Source organism: Scardinius erythrophthalmus, assembly GCF_964197995.2.
Source record: "Scardinius erythrophthalmus genome assembly, chromosome: 16".
In the NCBI taxonomy this organism is placed as follows: Eukaryota; Metazoa; Chordata; class Actinopteri; order Cypriniformes; family Leuciscidae; genus Scardinius; species Scardinius erythrophthalmus.
In genome coordinates, this window is record NC_138236.1 from 1,813,373 (window position 1) to 1,825,559 (window position 12,187).

At 37.7% G+C, this 12,187-nt stretch overlaps 1 protein-coding gene across 3 annotated transcripts in view; it reads right to left on the minus strand.

The window, feature by feature from the left end:
- rftn1b (raftlin, lipid raft linker 1b) overlaps positions 1-12,187 on the minus strand; it is a 123,776-nt gene that overhangs the window by 42,298 nt on the left and 69,291 nt on the right. For all 3 annotated transcript variants that reach the window (XM_081388203.1, XM_081388202.1, XM_081388204.1), the window contains exon 6: positions 11,330-11,533. In XM_081388203.1, coding sequence (XP_081244329.1) covers positions 11,330-11,533 — 204 coding nt within the window. The remainder of the gene's footprint in view (positions 1-11,329; positions 11,534-12,187) is intronic.

Below are 12,187 nucleotides of genomic sequence, written 5' to 3' on the forward strand. Positions count from 1 at the left end.
AATCAAACAAATGGAAACACGAACGTTCAAACTGTGAACACACAAGTGTATTATTTGACAAAGATTGTTTTAGTAACTCAGTCTATGTATTTGAATAATGTTTAAATGGTGGAATATTTGTGAATTTGATTATGTTGCTACTTATCCATTTTCTTGTGAGTTCCGTTAGGATTACTCTCTGGTGCCGTGCACTCGCCGCGAGACTCCGCCCACACGCTGTTCTGATTGGCTGACTCCGCCCACACGCTGTTCTGATTGGCTGACTCCACCCACACGCTGTTCTGATTGGCTGACTTCACCCACACGCTGTTCTGATTGGCTGACTCCACCCACACGCTGTTCTGATTGACTGACTCCACCCACACGCTGTTCTGATTGGCTGACTCCGCCCACATGCTGTTCTGATTGGCTGACTCCGCCCACACGCTGTTCTGATTGTCTGACTCCGCCCACACACTGTTCTGATTGACTGACTCCGCCCACACGGTGTTCTGATTGGCTGACTCTGCCCACACACTGTTCCGATAGGCTGACTCCGCCCACACACTGTTCTGATTGGCTGCGGGTTTTGATTCATTTTTGCGCATCTCACAGTCGCGTCTAGTGTGGACAGACAAATTATTTGTCGCTGGAATCTTATCGCATCGCGTCTGGTTAGGACACAGTGTCACAGTCCAGCTTGAGTGGTTCATTTGTGTTGTAAAAAAGTTGTCATGTCATCGTCCAGCTCAGTTAAGTTCTCATATAATGGTGTCAATGCAGGCAGATCAATATTATTGTTGAATATTAAATTAAATGTCCCCAACTAAGCAAGCCAAAACACGAAAAAAGGCGACAGTGTCGAGGAACCAAAACTCCATCAGTGACAAAATGGAAATAAAAAACCTCGGGAGAGCCCAGACCCAGTCGCTCAGTTCTCCTCTGGCCACCGAGCGAACAGTGTGTGATTATGATTCAGGCAGCATTACAGGTCAGAGGTCAGATTGGATTGAACAATCAGAATATTATCCAGTTCATCTGGTGAAGATTGGAGTCGCGCCGTTTGTTTGTTGAGCTCGTCTGAACGGACGGCGATGTCTCAGGTGAGCGAGTCCGACAGAGTGCTCTTTTCTACAGACACACTGAATGCCGGCTCAATAAGGGCCGTTCATGGAGATTGACGGGCGAGCAATTGTGTGTTTGATGGAGAGAGGCTGCTGGGATATGTGGAGTTCAGTCTGGCCAGGTCGCCGTGACTGACTGATAGCGTTTAGGTTTAGGTGTGTGTGCCAGAGAGAGTTGCTAATGCTCAAGACAGCTTATGTATATTTTACGACGCGGGGCAGAATCGGGCCGATGCAGAGTGAAGTTGGAGGATGTGAACGTGTGAATGTCAATCACTTCAGCAGATGAACTGCAGTGAAGCTTACTTTGCAGACATGATGCGAAAGCATTTTTGTTAAAGGTAAAGTGTTTGATTTCAAGGCCTAAAGTCTGTCTGTCATTCTGTCGTTCTGTCTAGTGATCGTGTCCTATCCTTCCATCCATCAGTGAGTTGAGTTGCGTTGAGTTTATTTGACATAAAAAGTAGCAATACAGTAGCTTTGTCAAGGATAACACAAGAAAGTTGCATTAACTTATTTCCATTGTGGTCCTTTTAACGAGACATCTTCATGAAAATAAATAAATCAACTCACACACATATATATATATATATCTATATCTATATCTATTAACCATCCTATCTAATAAACAATCTCTCCACTCTTATACTAAAACCAACATTATCCATTAAAACCTTAATGTCCAATGGCAACTTATATTCCACTCCTGTGCTCCTGTATATCCGAACATCCTATTACACACTCTTGCACTTACACAGATCGAATCCATAATACTGTCTAGTGTCTGTCCATGTCTTACATTAACCCGAGAGAAATATGAGTTCAAATACACTCTGTCATTCTAAAATAATCATTCTGTCTAGTCATCTGTGTTCTGACTGTCTGTCTGTCTGTCTGTCTGTCTGTCTGTCTATCTATCTATCTATCTATCTATCTATCTATCTATCTATCTATCTATCTATCATTCTGTCTAGTCATCTGTGTTCTGTCTGTCTGTCTGTCTGTCTGTCTGTCTGTCTATCTATCTATCTATCTATCTATCTATCATTCTGTCTAGTCATCTGTGTTCTGTCTGTCTGTCTGTCTGTCTGTCTGTCTGTCTATCTATCTATGTATCTATCTATCTATCTATCTATCATTCTGTCTAGTCATCTGGTCTGTCTGTCTGTCTGTCTGTCTGTCTGTCTGTCTGTCTGTCTGTCTATCTATCTATCTATCATTCTGTCTAGTCATCTGTGTTCTGTCTGTCTGTCTGTCTGTCTGTCTATCTATCTATCTATCTATCTATCATTCTGTCTAGTCATCTGTTCTGTCTGTCTGTCTGTCTGTCTGTCTGTCTGTCTGTCTATCTATCTATCATTCTGTCTAGTCATCTGTGTTCTGTCTGTCTGTCTGTCTGTCTGTCTGTCTGTCTGTCTGTCTATCTATCTATGTATCTATCTATCTATCTATCTATCTATCATTCTGTCTAGTCATCTGGTCTGTCTGTCTGTCTGTCTGTCTGTCTGTCTGTCTGTCTGTCTGTCTGTCTATCTATCTATCATTCTGTCTAGTCATCTGTGTTCTGTCTGTCTGTCTGTCTGTCTGTCTGTCTGTCTGTCTGTCTGTCTGTCTGTCTGTCTATCTATCTATCTATCTATCTATCTATCTATCTATCTATCTATCTATCTATCTATCTATCTATCATTCTGTCTAGTCATCTGTTCTGTCTGTCTGTCTGTCTGTCTGTCTATCTATCTATCTATCTATCTATCTGTCTGTCTGTCTGTCTGTCTGTCTGTCTGTCTGTCTGTCTGTCTGTCTGTCTGTCTGTCTGTCTGTCTGTCTATCTATCTATCTATCTATCTATCTATCTATCATTCTGTCTAGTCATCTGTTCTGTCTGTCTGTCTATCTGTCTATCTATCTATCTATCTATCTATCTATCTATCTATCTATCTATCTATCATTCTGTCTAGTCATCTGGTCTGTCTGTCTGTCTGTCTGTCTGTCTGTCTGTCTGTCTATCTATCTATCTATCTATCTATCTATCTATCATTCTGTCTAGTCATCTGTTCTGTCTGTCTGTCTGTCTGTCTGTCTGTCTATCTATCTATCTATCTATCTATCTGTCTTTCATTCTATCGTTCCGTCAAGTCATATGTTTTCCGTCCGTCCGTCTGTCCATCTATCATTCCACTGTTCTGTCCATCCATCCATCCTAAAAAGCATTCTCTATTCCCTTGTTGTTCAGACAGAGATTGAGCTCTCAGAAGAGGAGTGACATTCGTATTCCGCTGCAGTGTGAACGCGCCCTATAAGACCAGGTACGTGTATTAAGCAAATAAAAAGGATCAATTTTGATTTCACGTTGACTTTAACAGTAAAAAAAAAATGATGCTCTTCACTTCTGTGTGTCTGTCATTCTCTCTCTCTCTCACTCACGGACCTGTTCAAAATGGTACCATTCATTCTCCGGTCCTTTTGTGCATCAGGAAAATGACATTGGAGGTATCTCCAAAATCCCTTTCACAGCAAGATAATACCTTATTGGAAATTCATACGCTGAATTTCCGTGCCTTCGTGGTATCTGAATATAGGCAGAACAGCATGAATAGTCAAGCGCGTGAATGTGTGACAGCTGCGGGTGCGTATTCTTCTCTGAGGAGGGGGAAACTCGCCCCGGTGCAAAAGTCAGACAAAAGAAACCTTTTACTCAACATCGTTGGCGTCTATTCAGCGGGAGCTAAACCTGGAAGTGTGATGAGCCTGTGGCCCACCGTGTTGCTCTCCTGTGGAGCGTATGAATCTTTAATTGGAGCGGTTTCGTTAAGCCGAGAGCATTAAGATCTGCAAACTCAGTGCTGGTCTGATGGGTGCCACCCAACGCCACACCCATCGCATTAAAGGGGCCGTTCACCCAAAAATGAAAATTAGCCCATGATTTACTCACCCTCAAGCCATCCTAGGTGTATATGTGATCACAGGCCACAAAACCAGTCACATGGGTCAATTTTTTGGAATTGAATAAAGCTGAATAAATAAGCTTTCCATTGATGTATGGTTTGTTAGGATAGGACAATATTTGGCTGATATACAACTATTGTAAATCTGGAATCTGAGGGTGCAAAAAAACTAAACATTGAGAAAATCTCCTTTAAAGTTGTTCATTTATGTTGGCGATTGTGCTGCATTCACTCACAAAAATACATGTTTTATATATTTATGGTAGGAAATTTACAAAATATCTTCATGGAACATGATCTTTACTTAATATCCTCATGATTTTTGGCATAAAAGAAAAATCGATAATTTTGACCCATATAATGTATTGTTGGCTATTGCCACAGATATACCCGTGCGACTCATTTTATGATCCAGGGTCACATATGACATTTTTCTTTCAGACAAATACAATCGGAGTTATATTAAAAAATGTCCTGGCTCTTCCAAGCTTTATAATGGCAGTGAATGGCCTTCTGAAGTGAAACGATGCGTTTGTGTAAGAAAAATATCCATAAAACTTTGTCGACTAAAATAACTAGCTTCCGGCAGACGGCCGTACGCATCGATTTACGCCAAAAGAGAAACACACATCGCTTCACTTCAGAAGGCCTTTATTAACCCCCGGAGAGCCGCGTCGAGCACTTTAATCATGAATAGATGCGCTTTGATGGACTTCCAAAGACATACAGCCATTCACTGCCATTATAAAGCTTGGAAGAGCCAGGACATTTTTAAATATAACTCCGACTGCATTCATCTGAAAGAAAATGTCATATACACCAGGGCTGCACAATATATCGAAATTATCAAAATATGGCAAATGCATGTATCGCGATCGCGAATAACTGCGATCATGAACAAAAGACACAGAGAAAATCACTCGCTGCTCTCGGCTGAATAACTTTTGTAGCTTTAATAAGAATCAGTGTATATTTAATTCATACAGTGAAAACTAAGCAGTGTTTTATTTTTACATTTGATTATTCAGTTTGTGTTGTTAAATAACCCTAATGTAGGATAACCTGAACCCCGAGGTTTACACTGATGTTCAAATAACACTTCTTATATACAGTAAAACACTGATGTTCACTGTCAGAAGTTTAGGGATGTTTTCTTGTCACAAAAAGAATGTGAAACACGTGTAGGTTATATAATTTTAACTACATTTTAAAGATAATTTAAGTTTATTGTACACACTTTAAGCATTATTGAATATCGCATTATTTAATGAGTTATCGCATTTCTCTTCAATATCGTGCAGCCCTAATATACACCTAGAATGGCTTCGGGGTGAGTAAACAATGGGCTAATTTTAATTTTTTGGGTGAACTATCCCTTTAAACCTCGACTCCTGCCTCCCACTTTTCCTCACCATGGAAACCCGTCTCTAAGGGCGCGAGAGGCTAAAGGAAAGCTTCTTTATAAAGGACATTCTCCTGGACAACTTCAATGTCACTGAAGCAAAGCTAGACGGGTGCACAAGTAAATCAGTGGAGCAGAACGCCACACCAACAGCATCGACAAAGAGCAGAATCCATCAGGAGACTTTAAGCCGGCACAAAACCCCCATCCACCCCTGGACCGGTGGATAAACTCATATCCGAACCACCCGAGGACAGTTTCTGAAGATGGAGGTCGAGGCCGTGCCACTGCTGATCTCTTAAGACTATCTTTTTGATCTTCTATCAAATAGGAGGACTAATCTTACAGACTCTGTGAAGAACATGTCCAGGTCATATTTCACCAACAAAACCAATAGAAAGAAATGTGAAATCTTTGACAACATGATCCTATTTCAGGATCATTCAGCATTTAAATGTTCATGGCAGTTCCCCACAAAATCTCATTAACATAATGCAAAGAAATTAAATGCAAACTGTTTTTATTTAATTTAATATTTACATACTATTATAATATTTATTGGTATTTTGAATTAGCCTTAAGTTTTATTAAATTTGTTTTGTGATTGCTTTCGTTAATTCAATTTAGCTTTAATCTATCCAAAAATGCCCCTAAAATAATATACAAATATGAAATATATTAAAATGCAACGATGACACTATATCTATTTATAGTTATTATAGTTAACTAATATACATTAGTTAACATGAACTGACTATGATAAATATATTTTTTACAGCATTTATTAGACTTTGTTAATAATAGTTAATAAAAATATAAATTTTAGTTAACATCAGATAAAACTTTTGATTTTAAAAAAGGTATTAGTAAATGTTGAGATCGACATTAACTGAGATTAATAAAATCTGCAGAAGAATTGTTCATTCTTGTTAGTTCATGTTAACTAATGTATTAAACTAATGTTAACTAATTGTAAAGTGTTACCCAAAAAAATCTTAATGGTCTTAAAATGAGCTTCATTATTTTTAATGCAAACTATGATTAGTGCAAAAATGATGTGAAGGCAGGCATCATTATTACTCAAGCACTTTTAAAGGGGTGGTATAATGGCCTTTTCAGAAGAAGTCTCTGATGTCCCCAGAGTGTGTGTGTGAAGTTTTAGCTCAAAATACCCCAGATATTTTTATATATCATGTTAAAATTGTCACTTTTTGAGGGTGAGCAAAAACGCACCGTCCCTTTAAATGCAAATGAGCTGCTGCTCCCGGCACAGGGGGCGGAGCTTCAAGAGCTCGTGTTCTTTTACCTCACACACACATGCACTGAACATTTCAAACACTTTTAGACTTTTATGTTCAAACCGGAGTCAGACAATGATGTAGAGACTCGAGAAGAAGAGACAACATGTAGAAGCAACAGGACATTTCTGAATGGTTAGTTGATGAATTTATGAAGCTGATGTGTAGTTATCTTCTAGTCACTGATTAGCATAGTCTGTCATGATAATCTATAAATCATGTTCCGGGGGCGGGGTTTATGTAAATTTTAGGGTTGGTGATGTCACTAACCCGGGAGGAATGTGGTGTAGTCTCTACCAGCCGTTTGTTGTAGTCCTTAAAAAGCGATTTCTGTAAAAGCAAATATCTCCCTTTGCTCTGAACCCTTTAAGGCAGTCAGTAGTAACCTGCGAAAACACCCTAGCATCCGTGAGATTTGCAAGCAGAATTTGTTCTTTTTTTTTTTCATCATTAATATTTCCTGTTGCTTTTGAGGTGAAACGTGACCTTGACATGTTTTCCCGAGATTCGCCCAGAGAACCGGTTCTCGGCTCGTGTTCTGTTGTATGCGTGTGCATCTTCCTCTCGCATTACGGACGTGTTGATGTTTACAGCGAGAAGACGACACTGTGGGAGCGCATCACCATGGAGTTCTCATTACGCATTCACAGGCCAGACTCAAAAGAGAAGCTAAATTTGGCGAGATCTGGCCCATGTGCTTCTCACAGGCCTGATAATGAATGCGTCTCCAGCCTTTCATGTAATCAGACACTTATGAAAAGTCTACATGCTGGCGGGGCTTTGATATATCACATTGTTCCCGGACTCCACAGGGCTCTGCCGTCCTCCCGCTTTAACACTACTGTTGTTTTCCGTCGCACGTGTCGTTGACATGAACACCATCATTTGTCTCGAGTCATGAGACATATTGTGGTGTTCTTTACATTTTGATTAAGTGATGCTTAATAAGGTTATGTATTCCAATTTTGAATGTTTTGGTGCATTAGTTAACTACCTTAGTTAACACTTCTTTAGCATTTATTAATCTTAGTTCATATTAATTTCATAATTTACTAATACTTTATTAAAATCAAAGGTTGTATTTGTTAACATTAGTTAATGCACTGTGAACTAACAATGAACATTTTTATTATTTAACATTAATAAAGATTAACAAATACTGTAACAAATGTATCGCTCATTGTTGGTTCATGTTAGTTAATACATTAATGTTAACTAATGAACCTTATTGTAAAGTGTTACCTATAATTTTTATACATGCAATTTTATTTATTTTAATTGTATTCTACATTTAAATATTTAGTGACGCTTAATAAGCTTATGCATTCCACTTCTGAATGCATTATATTTTATTTTATATACATTTTGGTATTTTTATACATGTAATTTTTTATTTTTTTTATTCATTAAGTGTATTCAACATTCAGATATATTATAGTTCGTTATGCATTACATTTTTAAATCAGTTTATTAGTGGTCTTTGCTAAGTCAAGCGTAAGTATAACTATTGCTCACAGTTAATTTACTAAGTATTAGACGTCATTTCTTAACTTACAGATTTTTTGTTAAATCAAGATGTACTTTTAGTTTTGTAAGCTATTTGACGTGTGATTTTTGCCTGGTAAGAGATAAAACAGCAATAGATTTGCATTGAATGAATCTCACAGATTTGCATTGAGCGACACAAAGCGACATGATCCCATAAATCTCAATCAAAGCCACTCGAAGGCAAGCCTGCAAACTTAGCAGAAAGAAAGCGTACTAACCATTTGTTTTGAACAGATGTCGATTGAGAAGAGGCTGAATAAAGCACTTTTATGAGGAAATAGCTTATCATTTAATCGGATAATTTTGTCATGCTAGTCAAACATGTCAGCTAATTTTAATCAGCTAATCAAACATGTTTGCTCTTAAAAATGTGTTTCTCTCTTTCCTTGATTTAAATAGGTGTAATTGGCCAAATTAAGTTATTTTAGCGGTCAGCAACTTTCCTATAATCATTGGCATGTCTCCCTCAGAGCCTGAAGGGTTTCGTACACTAGTGCCCATGCCTTCACCTCAGATAAACAGCCACGATGGCAAAGAGCATTTGTTCATAATTCCAATGATAGAAGCTACTAGTGTTCAGTTTAATTAAAACCACTTTTTACAGCGTAATATTGAATATTACTTGTGCAGGTCTGCGAATGGGGTTTAATGCATGTATAGTAAGTATACTGAGTGTCCACAGCCCTAAACTAAACACAGTCGCCACTCTTCTGCATAATGGTAACCACAAAGTTTCTAACATAACTGAATATTAAACACTAACATTAACTAACAACTTTCCATTTGCAGAAAAACACATAAAACAACACTTTAATCCCTAAATTTACCCTCCTAATGCAGTCCCTTCACTCTAAAAACTGCTGGGTTGTGTTAACCCAATGTTGGGTCAAATATGGACTAACCCAACGTTGGGTTAAAAAATGCAATTTAAAAATGGACAAATTGCATTTTGGACAAAATCAAAAATGGACAAAAATGCAATTTAAAAATGGACAAATTGCATTTTGGACAAAATCAAAAATGGACAAAAATGCAATTTAAAAATGGACAAATTGCATTGGTTACATTAAAAATGTAAACCAACGGCTGGGTTTGTCCATTTTTAAATTGAATTTTTAACCCAACGTTGGGTTAGTCCATATTTGACCCAAAATTTTAGAGTGTTGCAAAGCATGCTGGGAGCTACAGATCCACTGCCAAGTTAGTTGTCAACAAAAATGATTCATGTAGTTTTCACACAAATTAAGTAAACTTCAGCTTTAAATATATTAGGTTGATTGAACACAATTAAATTAAGTTGTGACAAAATATTAAACAATTGTGTTACTTTTGCTTATTTTAATTAATTAAATTTAACAAGAGGCAAAAATTCATTTTTTGAGAGAAGTTGCTGGCAGTGTGAACGCAGCTTAGGTTTTGCACGGGCGAACACTACGTTTATTCTCCTCAGCGAGTATAAAAATCGAATTAATTCCTGACTTTGCTTAGTGATTACTTCAGGATTTCCCTCGGTGGATTTGCACTTGGTGGGGGTTTTCTGAGTGAACGGGGGAGTCGTTAAAAGAAGTTAATTAACTAATAAGAGGCTTGGGTTTTACGTCATTGCTACCGCTGCACACGTTCTCTTGCCACATCGTCACCACTTCAAGATCCAGAAAGCCCTAAACGATGACAAATACCCTCCTTTCCCCGTGTCCCCGATGTTATAACCCAGCCACAAAACAGCTTATGTTCGGCTAGCCATTAAAGAAGCGAAGCAGAACTCAAACCACCAGTGCATTTCCCACAGTGCAATAAGATCCACACTAAAGATCTCATGTTGAAAACGCTTTCAGTGCTCAAACCCCACAAGGTATTTTAATAGGATGATTAATTAATGAGTCAGAATAAAATAAGGAACAATCACTTTTTTTTTTTTGAATCACTGATCCATTTATTAGAAGACACTTTTAATACATTTATTAGGTTTTTAACCTCCTGTGGTAAAAATCAAGCTTTTAATTTTGTGTCGTTTAAGTCAAACCATGTGTAAATTCATAAGTCGACAGCATTGCTGAGTGTTTTCTCCTTAAAACTGCAGTGAACCAAAGACAGCCTCAGAAACACGCTTTGAAATCGCTGGTGTTTCTGACGTCACAAACTACCTTGTAACCAATCAGATCAACGTGTGATCGTCAACCAGTGGATCTCTGAGCTGAGTGAGTGAGTGGAGGCGGGGCTCATTTGCATATTCATAGAACCGCACATACTAAATGAGGCAAGGGTGTCGAATTACATTCAAGATATTTTAAAGCATTTTTCTGTGTGTTTTTGTTTTTAAATATGTAATTTTGGTGATCAAAGATGAGTTTTAAGGAATGAAATTATTGACTACAGGGGGACTTTAAAAATCTCCAAATTACCATAGAAATACATAATGGGGAAAATAGTAATACAATGTTTGTTTTTCTTTTTTTAACAGATTTTTTTTATTTAGTTATTTAATTTTTAAAATGTATATTTAGTCATTTTTTTATTGTTGTGTTTCCCATTTTGGAATTAATGTATTAAATTTAGTGTTTTCAACTTATATATATATTTTTGTTATGCATTACATTTAACAAGAAATCTAATATTCAGAATTTTATTTTATAGCCTACATTTTATTATTATTTCTGTTCTTATGTATTATTTAGCGATACATTCAATTTTGAAAATAGTAAATTTAGCATTTTTATGCATATAATTTATCCCACTTTTTAATTACATTTTACAAAACATAGTAATACAATGTTGTTTTTCCAACTCTAGCACCATGTAGTATTTTGTCCATGAAGTACTTTGCAATATGATATTAATAACTGGGTATGTATGATATGACATATAATATAATCATATAATAAATATATATATATATATATAATATAAATCAACATATAATCTTCAGAACCATGTTGTATATCAAGGTCTCATGGTTTACTGATGGCATCTAGTGTGTGCGAACAAAAGTAAATGTCTTATTCTTTGAATTTCAGTCGCATCACGCTAACTCACCGTTGTCGCTGGCCAGCTGAAAGAATCCGTCCACTAGTGAAGCTCCGTTGTTGAAATGCTGGGTCATGTGATCGAGCCAGTTCGCCTCCAGCGTGCAGATGCCCTCGCCCTGCGGTTGCACTCGTAGAGGCACTTTAACCGTGTAGTACTTAAACTGACCCTCACGGCGACCCGGGTAGTTAAACAATCCGAAGAGCTCGGCACCTGTGGACATGTCAAACATCGAATTCGTTTAATGGCAGAGAAAAGTGGGAATGGCCATTCAGTCTAAAGGCCCTAAGAGTCCTTGCACGTTAAAAAATAAATACGACCTCACGCTGTGTCGATCACGTTTAGCCTACACACAGCCTCCGAAACTTTCATCCGTCATAAAACAATTCGGATCGGCGTTTTTCGCATCCGTAGCATTTTAAGAGGTGTTTTGGCAATTCAGAGCCACCGTACAATCGAACGCCAAAATCCAGAACTGTTCAGGATCAGTTGGTTCATGGAAATTGGTGGTCTTCTTTTAGATAGAAAAACATCAAACTGAGCCTCTGAAATCCTGAAGTAAACCTTGAATCTCTCGGGATAATCCCGCAGCGAACTCTCCTTCCGCTCTACGCAATCTCAGGATTGGATGGACCCAATTTTTCCTCTTTATTTCCCTCTTTTTAAGAAGAGAGAGGACAACAAAATCATCCTCACTGCCTGAAGACTCCATTTTGTATTGTTTTGCAAATATTTTAGAACGTATTCTGTTTCCATTGCAGTTTTGCGAAATATTCCTTTTTCGAATTGCCTGAAAAAACGATAAATTTTACGATAAATAGGAGGTTTCGCGAAATTGACGTGTTTCCTTTGGGCGTATTTTCAATT